The 17587-nt window shown below is 40.6% G+C and overlaps 1 protein-coding gene across 1 annotated transcript in view; it reads left to right on the top strand.

The window, feature by feature from the left end:
• Nucleotides 1-5484: 5484 nt before the first annotated feature.
• Nucleotides 5485-17587, top strand: part of EHD4 (EH domain containing 4) — an 80212-nt gene continuing 68109 nt past the window's right edge. Inside the window, exon 1 of the mRNA XM_077880753.1 lies at nt 5485-5819. Coding sequence (XP_077736879.1) covers nt 5584-5819 — 236 coding nt within the window. The 5' untranslated portion in view covers nt 5485-5583. The remainder of the gene's footprint in view (nt 5820-17587) is intronic.

Genomic DNA, 17587 nt, shown 5'->3' with positions numbered 1-17587 from the left:
TTTTCAGAGACTGCATGGGAAGCCATTATCTATCTAACTAATCCTCCATGGGGGAACTTCTAATTACAGCTTTTCTCTATTGTAAGTGTTATACTGATAAACATTCTTTAGTTAAAGCTTTACATTGATTATTTCCTCAGGATAAAAATTCCTGAGTCTAGAAGTATGAGCACTTCTAACAACTAGTTCACACACAATAAACTACACATATTTAAAGTGCACAATTTGGTAAGTTTGGGCAACTGTCAACCATCAACACAGTCAAGGTAACGAACAAATCTTTCACCCTCAAAACTTTCCTCATGCCCTCTGTAATTCTTCCCTATTCTCTTTCCCTACTGGGTCATATGGCAGGTGTATGCTTTACTTTTTAAGAAATTGCTAAACTGTTAGGATCGAGCCCCGCGTCAGGGCTCCCTGCTCAGAGGAGAGCCTACTTCTCCTTCTGCCTCTCCCCACCACTTGTGTTCGCTCTCTCTCTCTCTTTAACTCTCATTCTATCTCAAATAAATAAATAAAATATTTTTTTAAAAAATGAATTGCCCCCCCCAAAAAAATGAATTGCCCAATTGTTTTCTGAAGGAGTTGTCTAATTTTACATTCCACTATCAATATATGAGAGTTCCAGTTGTTCCACATCCTCACCAACGATTGGTATGGTCAGTCTTATAATTTTAGGCATTCTAATAGGTATGTAGTAGCATCTTGTTGTAGTTTTAATTTGCATTTTCCTAATGACTATTGATGTTGAACATCTCCTTATGTGCTTATTTGCCCATACATCTTTTTTGGTGAAGTATCTGTTCAAATATTTTTTTCCACGTTTTCAATTGGGTTGTTTTCTTATTATTGAATCTTAAGAGGTCTTTATATATTCTGGATACAAGTCCTTTATCAGATAGGTAATTTGAAAATATATTCTCCTAGCCTGTGCCTTATCTTTTCTTTAACAGTATCCTTCCAAGGTCAGAAGTTCTTAATCTTGCTGAAGTCCAATTTTTTTTTCTCTCATGGATCATGCTTTTGGTATCACCTAAGAAACTTTTCCTTACATAATGTCCAAAGATTTTCCATTGTGTTTTATTCTAGAAGTTTTATAATTTTAAGTTTTACATTTATGTCTATAGTCATTTTGAGTAATTTTTACATACAGTACAAGGTATGGATCACAGTTTATACTTTTGCATATAAATATCCAATTGGTCTAGCATTATTGACAAGATTTTTCTTCATTCATTGAATTGCCTTCACACTTCGTCAAAAACTATATTGACTATATGTGGGTCTATTTCTGAACTCTATTTCATTGATATATTAGTTTATCTTTATATCAATTAATCTATCTCTATACCAATACCTCACTGTCTTGATTTCCATAGCTTTCTAAGTCTTGAAATTAGGCAGTGTAAGTCCTCCAACTTTGTTCATTTTTTCAGTCGTTTTGGCTATATTTTTTGCATTTACATGTGAATTTTAGAATCAGCCTGTCAATTCTGCTGGAATTGCACTAAAACTATACATTAGTTTGGAAAAAATACATTTAACAATATTGAGTCTTCTGATACATAAGCATTGTAGATGGTATATATCTCCATTTATTTACACCTTTTTTATTTCTCTCAGAAATGCTTAATGGTTCTCATTGTATAGACTTTATACATTTTCTTTTTAATTTAATTTAATTTAACTTAATTTAATTTAATATAAGATTTTATTTAGTTATTCATGAGAGACACAGAGAAAGAGGCAGAGACACAGGGAGAGGGAGAAGCAGGCTCCATGCAGGGAGCCCAATGCAGGACTAGATCCCAGCACTCTGGGATCACACCCTGAGCCAAAGGCAGATGCTCAACTGCTGAGCCACCCAGGCGTCTCTACATTTTCCTTTTATGAGAGAGAGCACACACATGAGCAGGAGGACAGGCAGAAGGAGAGAGAGAATCTTAAGCAGGGGGCTCAATCTCATAACCCTAAGATCATGACCTGAGCAGAAATCTAGAGTCGGACGCTTAACTGACTGAGCCACCCAGACGCCTTTAGACCTTGTACATTTTTTATCCATGTTTTATCTGATTTATCCTTAAGTATTTCATATTTTTATGCTATTGCAAATGACATTGATTTTTTATTTCACTGTCCAATTGTTCATTTCTAGAATATAAAGATGTAGCTGGTTTTTCTATATGTGTATTGTATCCAACACCCTTGCTAAACTCACTTATTAGTCGTAGTAGCTTTTTTTTTTTTGTGGGCTCCATAGAGTTTTCTACATAGATGGTCATATCTTCTGCAAATAAAGGCAGTTTTATTTATTCCTATCGAATCTGGGTACTTTTTCTTTTTCTTGCCTTATTGTACTGGTTAGAACTTCTAGTATGACATTAAACAGAAGTGATGAATAGATATCTTTACCTTGTTCCTGATCTTAGCATTCAGTAATTTCACCATTAAATGTGATGTTGCGGAAATCTTGAATGTGCATTTCAAGATTTTTGATAATTATGGACTCCATTAAGGTGGCAATTTACACCATATCTAGCATTGTGTGAGATGGTAACTTTTTCTACATTCTTGTCAACATTAGCATTATCTTAGAAAGATAAAAGTCTGCCATTCTTAATGTTACCTATTCATTTTAAATTTATGTTTTTCGATTATTAATGGAGGTTGACATCATTTAATGCTTATTGGCCAACTGTATTTGTCTTGTTAGTTGTTTATGTCCTTAGCTTATTTTCTAATGAAGCATCATTTCTTTAATAATTTTAGTGGCTTTTTACAGGTCTAATATCCTTAATTAAATATATCTATTGTATATGTCTGTCAATATTTTCCTCAATTTGTCTTTTGCCTTTTACCTTCATTAACAGATTTATTTTTTATATATACTATTTTTAATAGAATGTTTTAGAGCAGTCTTAAATTCACAACAAAATGAAGCATAAAGTATAGAGTCTCCATGTACCCTCTACCTTCCCAATACATAGCCTCCCACTATCAATATCCCGTACCAGCAATATTCTGCACCAGAGTGTAATTGATTCATTAAGATCAATGAACCTAGTCTACATTGACACGTTATCACCCAAATTCTACAGTTTACATTGTGGTTCACTCTTGATATTATATGTTCAATGAGTTTGGACAAATGAATGACATGTGTCTACCTTTATATTATCATAAAGAATTATTTCATTACCCTATAAATCTTTTTGCTCCTCCTATTCATCCTTCCCTCTTTCATAACCCATGGCAATCACTGATCTTTTTACTTTCCCTCTAGCTTTACCTTTTCCAGAATGTCATATCGTTACAATCATACAGTATGCAGCCTTTTCAGATTGTCTTCTCTCACTTAGTAATATGAATTTAAGGTTTCTCTGTGTCTTTCGATGGCTTGATAGTTCCTTTCCTTTTAGCACTGAATAATATTCTATCATCTGGTTGTATCACAGCAGAATGTATCTAGTGAAGGACGCAGGGTTGCTTCCAAGTCTTGACAATTATGAATAAAGCTGCTATAAATCCCCATGTGCAATTTTTATGCAGACAGAAGTTTTCAGCTTATTTAAATAAATACCAAGGGGTACCATTTCTGGATCATATGGTAAAGAGCATGTTTACATGGATTTGTATTTTTTTTAAATACACTAAAGCTTTTACTCTTTTGTTGAAAAACCTGTCAACCTTTTCCTTCATAATTTCTGTCTTTGGTTTTGATCAGAAAAGCTTTTCCCTTTCAAAATTCTGTAAATCTTCACCTGTACCTTCTTCTAGTAGCTCTATGTTTATTTTTATTTTTATTTTTTTGGGGGGTATGTTTATTTTTATATTTTAATCTTTGTTTTATTCTGACATGAGGCAGATATCTAAGTTCATGTTCCTTTGGGTTTCTGTTCACTTCCCTAGTTACATACAGCTTCCTCTAAATATTTGATCCACACAACAACTTCCAAGGAGTTCCCATTTTTACAAACAAGGAAACTGAGGCAAAGGGGACCCTCATTGCATTTAAGGCTACATAGCCATTAATTTATGCAGTCAGGATTCAAACCCAGATCTTCTCTGCCAAGTCCTATTCTATCTTCACCACAGCCCTGACACTTAAAGTATAGTCCATAGTCAAACAGCATTGGAAACACCTGAGAACTTGTTAGAAATGTAGTCTGGGGTTCCAACCCACACCCCTGAATCAAAATCTGCATGGCTATCAAGTTAGAGAAGTATTGTTGTGCATCATAGTTCCCCAAATTTAGGGTACATCAGAATCACTGGGGAGTACTTGTTGAGCTCCATTGCTACTCAGTATTTTAACTCAGTGGGCTTGGGGTGACAACCAGAAATCTGCATTTTATTATTTTTTTAAGATTTTATTTATTTATTTATTTATTTATTTATTTATTTATTTATTTATTTATTTATTCATGAGAGACACAGAGAGAGGCAGAGACCCAGCAGAGGGAGAAGCAGGCTTCCTGTGAGGAGCCTAATGTGGGGGACTCCATCCCCCGAACCCGGGATCAGGCCCTGAGCCAAAGGCAGAGGCTCATCCTCTGAGCCACCCAGGTGTCCCGAAATCTGCATTTTAACAAGCATCCCAGGTTATTCTTACCCAGGTGACTTCATGGATCACACCTGAGAAACGGTCTAAAACAACTGAGACGTATTCTCAAACTATTAACTAGAAAACCAAAAGTGGTGGCTGATTATTTTCTCCCGGTCTCCATTTAGACCTGTCCTTTTAACCTGAAAAAGAGAGAGCTAGGAGGTAATGATAACTCCTTTGCGTGTCAATATGTGGTAATTAAGTTGTAATAATGAAGATGAGATTAAATCTTCAATTTTACATTAAATCAAATAAAGAAAAATACGGGCCAGAGGCCTTCCATCGATCCAGAATTTGGCGGAGGCAGTGTGAAGTAGAAGCACCTCCCCAAGTAAATTGGAGTCTCCTTCCCCTTATTCAAATCTTGTCAGTCGGTGAGTCAAGGTCTCTTCACTAATAAAACGAAGGTAAATAGCCGCCTGCCAGCAGGTAGAAAGAACCTGCCTGTCAACTTTCTGCACTTTTGTCCCCAGCCCCATAAGGCTGGGAGGAGTAGACTTCCTGGGAGACTAAGCAGGAGCCTCCGGAGGCTCACTTTGCCAGCTCAGATTTGCCCGGAAGTGGACGCCACCTGGACAGAGGTGGAGCCCCGGCGACCTAAGGGGGCCCCTCGGGTGACCCGGCGGAGCCACGCTCGGGAGACACCCTTTCCCCCGCCCCGTCCCGCGGAGAGACTCCGTCATCAATAATTCATTAAGAACCTCCTCTCCATTGGCTGACGCCACCACCCGCGCTGGCCGCGGCCCAATGAGGAAGGACTTGAGCGAGCCTTCTGAATAGTGAACGAGCTGCCGTGACGTGGCGCCCAGCGATTGGCTGCGACGGCGCGAGGCGGGGCCAGCTCGGGCGGCGGCGAGTGCGGCCGGGACTGCTCAGTGCGAGCCGGGGAGGGCCGAACCCGGAGCGGGGTCTGACCGCGGGGTCTGACCGCGGGGCCGACCGGAGGGGGCGGGCGCCGAGCGCGGCCCGGCTGCAGGATGTTCAGCTGGATGGGGCGGCAGGCGGGCGGGCGCGAGCGCGCGGGCGGCGCGGACGCGGTGCAGACGGTGACCGGCGGCCTGCGCTCGCTCTACCTGCGCAAGGTGCTGCCGCTGGAGGAGGCGTACCGCTTCCACGAGTTCCACTCGCCGGCGCTGGAGGACGCCGACTTCGAGAACAAGCCCATGATCCTGCTGGTGGGCCAGTACAGCACGGGCAAGACCACCTTCATCAGGTAACCCGCCCCCGCCAGGGACCCTGCTCGCACCACCTGGGTGGAGGCGGCCCTCCCCAAGCGTGCGTGGGCTCTCGCCAGCCTCCCGCCGCCCCGCTCCCCACCCCCACCCCCGCCCCCGTGCGGGATCCCCTCGCGGCTGTTTCCCCCTCCAGCACCGGCGTGACCTCAGGTCGTCGGGTCCCAGCGCCGGGAGCCCGCAGCCTCGCCCCGGGGCGCGGCAAGCCCTAGGAGGGGCTGGCCCTCCCGACGCAGGCAGGCAGGTCTCCGGAGCCCTGTCTCCGTGTACTCGGAGCCCTCCTTCTTTGCTCTTGGCGAAGGGCTCTTCCGACTGGGTTTGTCCTGTCACCCTGGCCTGGGGACCCGGGGAAGGGAGGGAGGAAGAGGGAGGCTATAATAAGCATCTTCTTGATGAGCGAGTGAGGCCTAGGGCTGGAAATGGGGACGGAGGTGTGTGGGATCCGAATGGGCTATTGAGTCATAGTTGGAGAATTAAGCCCCGAGCGCATAACTATTTATTGAATGAATGAATGAATGAATGAATGAATGTCAACAGTAGAGGGTGTTTCCAGTGCTCCCTTCCCTCGAGGTAGGTCCTCGTAAGCCACCCCCAGCACAGTGCTGGGGGGAGCCGGTAAGAGGCCGCTTTTATTCAGCTCTTGCACAGCCCCGCCTTTATATGGAAAGGCCGTAGGAAGTTTAACTGTGTTGCAGCCCCAGCCGGCGCCCCGTGGAACTAAGGGGGAGTGTCATATTACTGTCCGTTAGTTTCCATTTCTTAGGTGGGTCATTCCCTCCTCCCTTGACAACTGAAAATATTTGTCAGGCTTCCTCTGTCTCCAAAAGCAGACAATTACTGTGCATTTACTAGGGTTCAAATCATATGGTTTCCTCTGAAGTGATTTTTGTTGGGAAATAATTTACATTGAAACAAAATGCTTTTTGAAGAAACCCTGTTCCTTTTCTAAAGCAGAAGTAAGGCACTTGGAAGACTCACTTTCTTTCGTTAGGAAACTTATTTTCCTGGGTTTAAACCCTGTGTCACTTAAAGTGACTAATCATTAAAGGTTTTGGTCTAGGGCTTGGGAAATTGTAACGATCTCTTCATCATCGATGTTCAACAGGTGTTCAGAAAACTGCATCTATATTTGGATATATGCCATTTCTATTAAGCAGCGTCCTCCTTTTCTCCATCCTAGTGACCTAAATAGTTCCTACAAATAGAGTAGTTGTCACTACAGGAAATGTGTTCAATTCAGACGTGCAGATACACTATGAATGAATTCAGCAAAGCAAACACACTAGATTGAAATATAGTTCCAGATAGTGAAGTGAATGTGAAGGAAGACTGAGAGAAATAATTTAATTTTTAAATTGACTGATTTGGTGCTTATTAATTAGGTGAAAAAAGTATTAAATATATTACTCCAGACACTCAAATCATAGAAATGTTACAGTAACTGTTACCTTGAAAAATGACAGTACCTTTAAGGTCTCAGTAATAACCAGTTTTTAAGTACATGGGATAATGGAGTATTGTGACCAAGTGGTACAAGAGTGGGAGGTGGGCCTTTTGAAATACACAGATAAAGGATAAGAAGCAGGCATTGTCATATTTATTTGTTTGTTTTTAATTTTGTTTATTTATTTGAAAGTGCACAAACTGGGGAGGGGGGATGGCAGAGGGAGAGGGAGATGCAGGCTCCTCACTGAGCAGGGAGCCCAACATTGGGCTCTATCATGATCCAAGCCCAAGGCAGTCACTCAACTGACTGAGCCGCCCGGGCATTGTCATAATTATAATCCCTGCAGACATTAGCAGGGGCATGCTCATAGTCCCTTGGGCTGTTCCTCCTGTCTGTCTTTGCCACAGGGCTTTACTGTGCTATGTGTGATTAAGGAGTGTTGTTGCTGCTGTACCCACCTGGATGTGATGTGGCCATCTCTGCTCACATAGCCTCACTCTTCTCCCTTTTTTATCATTTGTGGGCAGCTTTGTGGAATGGCTAGGCATACTTTTAAAAAAGATATTGAGATTTGACTCCTGGCATCTTTATCCAAATGGACCATTTCTCGGTAGGCCCTGGAGCCATGGGCAACCTCAGGGTGAGGGAGTAGTCTCCTTACCAAGAAGTCACTTGCCCTTGAGACCTTCCCTGGCCTAAGTGATTTTGTCCTTAGACAGTGGGCACAAAGTGGACCTGTTAGGTTAGAAGGAAATCAAGGTGGACAGGAAGCTTGGTGAGCCGCCAGAGACCGGAGTTTGGTTTCAGAGTGGAGCTGGGAGGAACAGACTTAATTCCTAAGAGGAAAGAAGCCCCAAACAAAAAGGCAGCTACCCTCTAGAGCCTGCCCTGAAACTGAAAGCAGTGGAGTTAGCCCAGGTTGCTGGCCATCCTGGATTCTGCCTGCATTTCTCTGAAGCTGGTTGGTGCCTTGGTTGTTTGTTTCTAGGCACTGAGCACTAGAAGTTCATACTTGGCTATGGGGTGACTTACATAGTCAAAGATTCCCATCCACCTGGCTTCTTGTTTATACCAAGAGGTCACTGGTAACACAGTCTGCACTGATAGGAAGGAAACTTCTCTCATTCTAAAGCCAGTCAGCAAGGCCTTTTGTATACACTGCATACTTTTTAAAATATTTATTTATTTATTTATTTATTTATTTATTTATTTATTTATGAGAGACACAGAAAGAGAGAGAGAGAGAGGCAGAGACACAGGCAGAGGGAGAAGCAGGCTTCATGCAGGGAGCCCGACATGGGACTCGATCCTGGATCCCCAGGATCAGGCCCTGGGCTGAAGGCAGCACTAAACCGCTGAGCCACCCAGTCTGCCTGGCAAGCTGATTCTAATATTCCCTTGGAAACGTGAGGGATCTAGAATAGCCAAGACTGTCTTGAAAGAGAACAAAACTGGAGTTCTCCTACTTTCTAATTTCAAAGCTTGGTACAAAGCTACAATAAACCAGACAGTGTGATAGTAGCATAAGAATAGACATAAAGACAGAATAGAATTAAGAGTACAGAAATAAACCCATATGTCTGGTAAACTTGGTTTTCCAAGAGTTCCAACACAATTCAATGGGGGAAAGGACATTCTTTTCCACAAATGGTGATGGACAACTAGATATCCACATTGCAAAAGGAATAGAGAGGGACTATTAATGGGTACAGAGTTTCTTTGGGGGATAATGAAAATGTTCTGAAATTACTAGAGGTATCAGTTGCACGACTTTGTGAAAGTACTAAAAACCACAAAAGTGTACCCTTTAAAAGGGTAGGTTTTATGAATTTTGTCTCAATTCAAAATATAAAACAATTCAGCCTTCCAACAGTTCAGCATCCTGTGCTTTCTTTAATTTCCATAATTCTGCAATGTGCCAGTCAGATAATTTCTGCATCTGTATCCAATAATTTAAAATAAAAAGGATTGCCAGAAAAAAAGGCAAACCAAAAATCATGGAAATAAGCCAAAAGAACACATGGACAAAAGGAACTAAGGAGTATAGCTGAGGAAGAAAGGGAGTACAGGGGCACCTGTTAAGTGTCTGACTGTTGGTTTCAGCTCAGGTGGTGATCTCAGGCCATGAGATCGAGCCCTGTGGCAGGCTCTGCTCTGAGTAGAGTCTGCTTAAGGCTCACTCTCCGTCTCCCTCTGTCCCTCCCCACTGTTGGATTTCTCTCCCTCCCTTTTTCTCCCTTCTTTCTCTCTAAAATAAATCAATAAATCTTAAAGAAAGAAAGAAAAGAAGGAAGAAAGGAAAGTACAAATAGCTATCACACAATCCCTATATTTTCCCCCTGTATATTCTCGTCAATGTATAAATATGTTCATTCTTCCTGACACTCAAATTAAGCTAGTAAAATCAAAGTATAATATTTTCCTATAAAATACTTGATAAAGTAATTATGTTTTAAAACTTTAAATATTGGGATGGTGGCTCAGTGGTTGAGTGTCTGACTTTGGCTCAGGTCATGATCCTGAGGTTCTGGGATTGAGTCCCGCATCGAGCACCTGCTTCTCCCTCTGCCTATGTCTCTACCTCTCTCTGTGTCTCTCATAAATAAATAAATAAAACCTTAAAAAAATAATAAAACTTTAAGTATCATTTAAATATAGTGTAAATGGGGGGAAAGAGGACACAAGCTCCATATGCAAGTGTGGAAACAAGGCTTATGGACAGTATGGAGTATTAAGAAGCTTGTAAGCAGGGATCCCTGGGTGGCGCAGCGGTTTGGCGCCTGCCTTTGGCCCAGGGCGCGATCCTGGAGACCCGGGATCGAATCCCACGTCGGGCTCCCGGTGCATGGAGCCTGCTTCTCCCTTGGCCTGTGTCTCTGCCTCTCTCTCTCTGTGACTATCATAAATAAATAAAAATTTTTTAAAAATCTCTTTAAAAAAAAAAGAGGCTTGTAAGCAGGTTGGGAAGGTGAAATTGCCTCAGCGAAGAAAAAGGCCTTTTCCGGTTTGAGCAGAACAAGAAAAAGAATCAGGAAGTGATAGGCCCACTGCTCCAGACTCTTGCTGTAGCCTTTCCAGGAAGCAGAACTACTCAGCTAGTATCATCGTCTTTTCTCCTTTTCTCTCAAAAGCAAACAATCCAGAGATGTGAAAGGGACCCCAGCCAGGTGGGAGGGTGTATGAGAAACCCCCCAAGGGCTGCGCAGGCATGGCCCAGTAAATACCTGGGTGTAGGGTGGGAGTAGATGGCAGGGCCAGATAGCAAGAACTTATACTTGTGCTCCAAGAGCTGTCTGGTGATTTTTAAGAAGTGATGAGAATATGAGGAATATCAGAAAATTTGAAGCAGGCCAATGTCCCAGTTTTCAGAAAAAAGGGGGAAATAGATTCTATTAAAGAACAAAGCTCCACTTCATTCCTTTGGTAAGCCATAGACTCTGTTATTAAAATGACGAGAAGCGAGGGTACTCACCAGGAAGCAGCCTGGTTTGCCCATTAAAGAAAATCCCATTAAGAAAACACTGTGGGCCCAGTTGGTTGGTTCTCACTGTCAGCCTGGCCTTGGAGCCCCTGAAAATGATAGTCTTCTCTGCCAAATACCATGCCCTTTGTAGATCTTTCTGAAATGTTGAAATACTTAATTTTTACAGAAGAATGGACTATCTGTAATATGCAATATAAGATCATACTAGTATACCCCAGCATCTGTTTATTCAAATAATAATTGATTTCTGGGAAGGGTCTGGCTATCCCAGAACTTAGAGTTTCATGGGGAATATGAATAAGAATCCACAAGCCAGTAGGGCTCTGGGTGACAGGAGCTGTGACCCTAGAAGCACAGGGTGGGATGGGGGCATAGGAGGGACCATTCCTTCAGTCTGGAGGGTGGAAGAGTCCTCCCTGATGACACAACCTAAAAGCTGATCTCTGAGGAATGAGCCAGAATTAGCTGCCCAAATGAGACCAGGAAATGAGGGCAAGAAGTGTCATGATGAGGCCCAGGTTTCTTGGATAACTGGGTGGGTGGTGGAGCTATCCACTGAAATGAGGGACACACAGAGAGGAAGAGTGGGGGCATAGTTATGAGTTTAAATTTAAGCCCATGTTTGAGTAGACACTCAGGTGTAAAGTCCAAAAGGGGTTGGATATACAGGTCTGGAGTGAGAGGAAGACGAGCTTGTGGAGACCCAGGGACAAGTCACCAGAGAGGTGCAGTAATGTCACAGGAGGATGGTGATTTAGAGCCATAATAGGGCTCTTTTGGTTGTAACAAACTCAACTGAAGAAGGCTTAAGGAGAAAGGTACATTATCTCATGATTAGACCCTGATCAGACCAGGGTGTCCTGGCTTGAGGCCTGGCCTAGGACCCCCAGTGGTGCCATCTGGTCTCTGTCTCTCAGCTCTGCTGCCTTCCCTCATGTTGGCTTCCTTCTCAGGCAGTTGCATCTCATGGATGGGCAGGTGGCCATCTCTGACTCCAGACTCACCTTCTGCCAGCTAAGCAACCCCAGTGGGGAAAAAAGAGAACCTCTTCCCAACCATTTCCGCAAAAGTCTTAGGTTTGAGTCTCAATAGTTAGACCTTGGCCGTTTACCCATCCTGAACCAATTCCTTGAGCCAGGGGAATGGAATACCCATGCTTGCAGTGGGTGGACAGCCCCCAAGCCATGTGGTAGCTCCTCTGGGTGCTGCTATCAAAAAAGGAAAAATATTTGCTAAATAGGTGAGGCATCAGGTAGCCCCCACAAAAGTCAGGGAAAGAGGGGGCATGGTCAACAGGGCCAGATACTTCTGGGGAAAAGGTTGAAATGGATCCATTGGATTAGCCATCAAGAGCCAGGATGACCTCAGCAAGAGCCATGCCAGTAAGTGGTGGTGATGGAAGCCAGGTGGCGGTGGGTTGAGGAATGAGTGGGAGGTGAAGGGTCAAATATAGAAAACTCTTAGCAGCTGGTTACTGAAGGGAGGTACTGTGTCCTGGTGACAGGCGTTCTGGGGAAATGGGGAAATGTGGATGGAAGGGGCCCGTAGACAGCAGCTTTTTAACCTAAGAGGCAGGCCTCAGAGCAGGGGTTTGGGGGCTCCAGGGCCAGGTGGTACGGTGTGGGTGGCAACAGTCACGCAGAGAGACCCTGCAAGACGGCCTCTTGTCCACTTACTACATCACCTGCCTGATGGATAGGAGTAATGTCACAGGATTAGTAGAAGTATAAGGGGAGATAGGTTTGGGTTGTTTTTTTTTTTTTTAATTATAAAATTCTCTTCTTTAACTCACATCTAGAAGTTTACTTCTAAAAGACTTTCAGTATACTTTTCAAAACCTTGGAAAATTATGAACTAGAAAGCCATGGTTCCTGGATCTGGCTGTGGGTCAGAACCACTGGGAGCCTGAAAAGAGATTTCAAGGCCTCAATCCCAGACCTCCTGAACCGGAATCTCTGTGGGAGAAGTTCAGAAATCTGGTTTTGGTTTGGTTTTTATAAACCACCTCCCAGAGTCATTCTTAGGTAGCCTCCCCCAGGAAGTATTTAGGAACGATTGATAGAGGAAAGTTCATGATAGTTGAATCTTTTAAGCACGAAGCGGGTCGGCCTCAACCCAGAAGAGAAAGGCTCGCTTTGGTGGCCCTTGCATCACATGTGGTCCAAGCTCCATCTGTTCACATTCTTAGTGAATGACCTAGATGAAGACATAGAAGTCATGCTTACAAAACTGAGAATTATGCAAAAAATGCAACTTAATAAACAGCCTTTTTCATTTAATATGATATGATGAACTTGTGTCATGAAGTAATCTTCAGAAATAGCTTTCATGACTGTATCCTAGTCTATCCTGCAGCTTGGAACATTGTTTCTAATTTTATGCTGTTATCTATAATATTGCAGTGGACATTCTTGGCTGTAAACCTTTGTCTCCTTTTTTTCCTTAGAATAGTATGAATTACTGCATCAAAAGGTATAAATATTTTTCAAGTTTATGTATATTGCTGATTACATATATACATACATATGTATATATATTTTATATAAAATAAAACATATATTTTATCCTGAATATATATATATACATATATTCCTTTTCAGAAAAGTCATTCCAAATTAGATTCCTACCACAGAGTCTAATATGAGGATCATGATTTCACAAACTGTCAGTAAAACTATGTATTATTATTTAAAAACATAAGTGTGCAGGAAAAAAATTTCTTTTAATTTGCTTTTCTTTTCCCTTTTACTGTGAAGTTGAACTTACAAAATATGTAGCTGTCATCTGTTTCTTTGTGAGTTATCTGTGAACTTTGTCCCAATTTTCATTTGGAATATTAGTCTTTATGATGTAGGTGTTTAAATATTTTGCTTAATAATGTTTGTCAGTCTTTTGTCATAATTATTATTTTTCCAGTTTGAGGTTTGCCTTTTTAATTTTTATGATAATTTTTTGTCATGGAGATATATTTAATATTTGTGAGCAACTCTTAATATTTCTTTCCTCTTGGATGATGTCTTTTATGCCTCTAGAAAATCCTTAAATATTACGGAATCCTTAAGTTTAAAAAAATCTTTAAAATAGTTAACTTTTGGGGGCACCTGGATGGAGCAGTAGGTTGAGCATCCAACTCTTATTTTCAGCTCAGGTCATGAACACAGGGTCATGAGATCGAGCCCCTAATCAGGCTGTGCACTCAGTGTGGAGTCTACTTGGAATTCTCTCTCTCTCTCCCTTTCCCTATGCTCTCCACCTTTGCATCCCCCCCGCCAAATAAATAAATAAATATTTAAAAAATAAAATAAAATAGTTAACTCTTTAATCTACTTAAAATCTCTTTTGAAAGTATTCATTTTTTGTTTTTTATTTTTTAGCACTATTGAATAATCCTATTTTTTCCGCTACCACATGAGGCTTCTTCATATGCTAACTTATTAAATATTAGAATCTTTTGGAACCTTTCTCTCCTGTCATATTGCTCTGTTGGTAGATTCTTATGCCCACATCATACTCTCTTAAGGACTGTTACTTTAAAACATTCTTTAATTCAGTGGTAACACAGACCCTTCTGATCTCACTTCTCTTTATTTTGCAAATACTGTCAATCATCATTTCCTGTTATTCTTTCAGAGGAACTTCAAAATTACTTCATTAGATTCTTCTCAGAAAATACCATTCGGATCTGTTTATATTGGAATTGCACTGTATTTTGGTATTTGTTCTTTCCAGAACACAGTATGGCTTTAACTCAGACCTCTTGTAGACCTGAGAAAGGTGTTTGATTTACTTACATAGGTTCTATATACTCATATTAATGTTTTTCCTAGATATTTTATAATCCTTCACTCTTGTGAATCAGATTTTTTTTCCTTTTTATTTTCTAGATGGGTATTGCGAGAATGTGAGATAGCTAATGATTTTTAGGCATTTCCATTTTGTATCTGCTCATTTGATTCAAGTTACTCTGAGAGCTTTTCAGTATTTTGGATTTTCTAGATAGACAGCTATGTCAATGACATTCATGATCACTTTGTTTCCTCTTCTGCTTCGTATTTGATTGTACTGGGAAGTGATCATCTACATCAAGCTTTTAATTGTGACAACAGTGCTTTTGTTATTTCACTTTAAGATATGTTACCTACTAGTTTAATATTTTATAAATTAATCACATTAAGAAATTATCTTTTTATTACTAGTTTAGAAGAATGTCATTGGAAAAAACTAGAACAGATGTCGAGCTTCATTAAATGCCTTTTTACTTTTTCCTTTAACCTGTGTTCTGTGGAAGGTAATTCTGGGAGATTGTTAATAGATGTTTAAAAAGGGTCCTATAGTTAAGGCACTTGGGGAAATGTGTTCTGTAGCCTTATCATGACGCTTGCCAGTGTTCCCAGATCAACCTAAATTCTGTTGTCTGGTTCATAAAGTACAAGTCCTCACTTAATTAGATCTTCATTGCATGAGCAAATGAATGATTAGAGAAATTAATGGGGCTATAAAAAATTGGGAAGCATATTGCCATGATTCCAGTGAACTTCCTCCCCCTTTCATCTCCTTCCTTTCCTTTCTCTTTCTTCTGGCCTCCTTCCAGAATAGCATGGAAGGCAGAGTGGAGCAGCTCTTGGTACTGGCACAGGTTAGACACCACTGTGCCCTAAGCACATCTCAGCCCTGCATGATTTAAATGCCATTCATAGCTGGAAAAATAGAGCTGTGAAAAGGCTTTATCCAGCAAATTCCAGTTTCTTGATCCCATAGGCTAATGTAGATTCCATAGTAGGCACAACAGTTTCAAAGACGATGTCACTTGAACAAGCAGCCATGGCCATAACATGTCTGTGATTTAACTAAGGGAAAAATAAAAATGAAAATAAAAGTTAGGTTTCACACTTAAGGAAGACATTGAGTTTAAAATGCAAGTGAAGCTTGACCTTAGTTTTTCAGCAACTCAAAGATTAAAATTTTAAAGAAAGTGAGATATTTGTGATATTTATCTCAACATTATTTATAAGAGCAAGAAATGGGAAGCTATTTAAATGCCCAAGAGTAAGGAAGTAGCAAACTAAGTTATTAGATATTCATCTTAGAATAGTCTGCAGCCACTAAAAATTGTTTTCAAAGAATTTCTGATGGCCTGAGGAAAAACTAATGGTGGAAAATCTAGATGCAAAATTATTTAAACATTCTGATCCCAATTTTATAAAGAAAAAAATATCTTCACAGAACGACAGATGGAAATAGATCAAAATGTTAAAAGTAGTCATTTTCCTGTGCTAATGTGGTTTAGTGCTAGCTGCTTACCTTGTCCTAAGCAGGGATAAAATGTCTGCTCCAACAACAGTGAGGGCAAAGTGATAAAACGTGTATGAAGTGCCTTATAGGGACACCTGGGTGGCTCAGTGGTTGAGCATCCGCCTTCGGCTCAGGGTGTGATCCCGGAGTCATAGGATTGAGTCCCACATCGGGCTCTTCGTGTGGAGCCTGCTTCTCCCTCTGCCTGTGTCTCTGCCTCTCTCTCTCTCTCTCTCTGTCATGAATAAATAAATAAAATCTTTTCTAAAAATGCCTTATAAAAAAAAATAAATAAATAAAAAAATAAAAATGCCTTATAAACTGTACAGTGTGGTTTCATAATAATCTATTGTTCAGTGGTGTCCAGAAGGGGTAGTGGTGGTGGTGGTGTTTACTTGCTAAGAAATAATTACATATTCTTGACCATTTTCTAAGACTTTAATGATAACAAATGTTCGATTCTTCTCCCACTTACATTTCTTGGTATTAAACACAAGGATAAACAAAGGACACTGATTTAAAACATCATTTCTAGATTCAACACAAATCAGTTGAAGGACTAACCCTTTCTTTTCATTCACTCTCCTAGTGAAATAGTGGATCAAGTACTAGAAGTAAAAAGTACATTCTGTAAAGCTTGCCAACACTTTAAAATGAAGTGTATTTAAACTCTTAGCCCTGGATTTTAAAATAAGGAAATATAACTGCTTCTCCACTGAACTCAAAAGTTGTACCTTATATATTTCTTTCACATCTGTATGACTTAAAACCTTAGTAACGAATGCTCAAAAGAACAAAATGACTGTTTGAGATAGTTAAATGCTCTTTTTAAAAATATCCTACTCCATATCAATGAATTGAACTTTCAAACTATGCACAGATGCCAATGTATGCACAAACATTTCTAAACATTTCATCATCACACAAGCCATTTCTCTAGATTTTGGCTTGAGTATTGAAAAATAATGCTCATAAAACACCCCGAATTATATGTGCCATATTACTTTTTAGAGTGCTGATGTAGTTATTGAATACCTACTAAAAAGTCTGAGATTTGTATGTTTGTTATGATTCACAGAATGCATTCCTGTAAACGCTTCTGTTGCAGGCTGATAGCCTCTCAAGCTATGATTTAGGGCAGGTAGTGTTCTCACAGGATGGGTAAGACATTTAGGTTCTAATAAACCACTTAATTTATGTGAACCTTAGTTTTTTTCATTTGTAAAATGGGGATAAAAATAGTACCAACCCCATAAGGTACTTAGGATGAAATAGATTTATTCATATAAAGACATCAGCACATAACAAATCCTACAACGTCAGATATACAGTAGTCGTCCCTTATCCGCTCTTCTACTTCCATGGTTTCACTTACCTACCATCAACCGCAGTCCAGAAGTAGATGATTCTCCTTTTGACATATGGTCAGAAGGTCAGTAGTAGCTAATGCTACATCACAATGCTTATGTCATTTTCCTCACCTCATCTTGTCACGTAGGCATTTTATCATCTCACGTCACCACAAG

Source organism: Canis aureus, chromosome 32 (assembly GCF_053574225.1).
Source record: "Canis aureus isolate CA01 chromosome 32, VMU_Caureus_v.1.0, whole genome shotgun sequence".
In the NCBI taxonomy this organism is placed as follows: domain Eukaryota; kingdom Metazoa; phylum Chordata; class Mammalia; order Carnivora; family Canidae; genus Canis; species Canis aureus.
Note: the sequence above shows the minus strand (reverse complement) of the source record. Positions and strands in the feature narration are given on the sequence as shown.